General features: G+C 38.2%; 1 protein-coding gene across 1 annotated transcript in view; it reads left to right on the top strand.

The window, feature by feature from the left end:
• LOC106881162 (MAM and LDL-receptor class A domain-containing protein 1) overlaps window positions 1-773 on the top strand; it is a 42475-nt gene that overhangs the window by 37483 nt on the left and 4219 nt on the right. The window contains exon 6 of the mRNA XM_052966137.1: window positions 661-768. Coding sequence (XP_052822097.1) covers window positions 661-768 — 108 coding nt within the window. The remainder of the gene's footprint in view (window positions 1-660; window positions 769-773) is intronic.

The following is a 773-nucleotide window of genomic DNA, read 5'->3' as shown; positions in this document are numbered from 1 at the left end:
TCGCATATTTTACATCCCATAGCCTCCCAAGTGCACTCCCTTCCCACATCGAACTATTTTCATTCCTCATAATATCTGCTCACACTATTTCAATCAATCACTCCCTTTCTGTGCTTTCAGTGTTTCTACTGTACTCCATTCCAAACACTTCTTTTATCCGACCACATTCTCAAGTCCCTCTCATATTTACCGTCATGACCCACCTACTATTACCCCTTATGTCTCCCTATCCCACCTTCTCTACAGTTCCTTAATTTTGCACATCGTTCTACGAATTAATATTCTATACTCCTTCTTGAACCACTCTTTTATCTCCCGCTTTACTCTTCTGCATACTCATATTTCCCATCATCTGCACACCAACCTTGTTTCTCACTCACAGCACTAACCTCCAACTCCACCTGCAAACTCCATTCTCACGTTCTTATGAAAACACTCACTCTCCCATCCCCTTCCATGATTCTCCGTCCTTTTCGATGAAAAAGATCATTAGCGAATATATTTCAATATAAGAGATTCATAGCTAATAATGGCATAGATTTCATGTTACCTGATTAATCATTTCGTTTCTTATAAAATGGAAGTGATAAAATACTAGTCTGCTTCAATTTCAGGAGTTTAATAACGTGTTTTAAAATTTGTTTTTCCTTGTGTTTACAGTCTGTCCACCGGGAACAATCAAATGTAAGAATGAATATTGTTTCAATGCATCTAAAGTATGTGACAGAGTCAGGGATTGCAGTGACGGTAGCGATGAAAATAATTGCTGTAAG

The sequence above is a fragment of the Octopus bimaculoides genome, chromosome 3, assembly GCF_001194135.2.
Source record: "Octopus bimaculoides isolate UCB-OBI-ISO-001 chromosome 3, ASM119413v2, whole genome shotgun sequence".
Lineage (NCBI taxonomy): Eukaryota > Metazoa > Mollusca > Cephalopoda > Octopoda > Octopodidae > Octopus > Octopus bimaculoides.
Note: the sequence above shows the minus strand (reverse complement) of the source record. Positions and strands in the feature narration are given on the sequence as shown.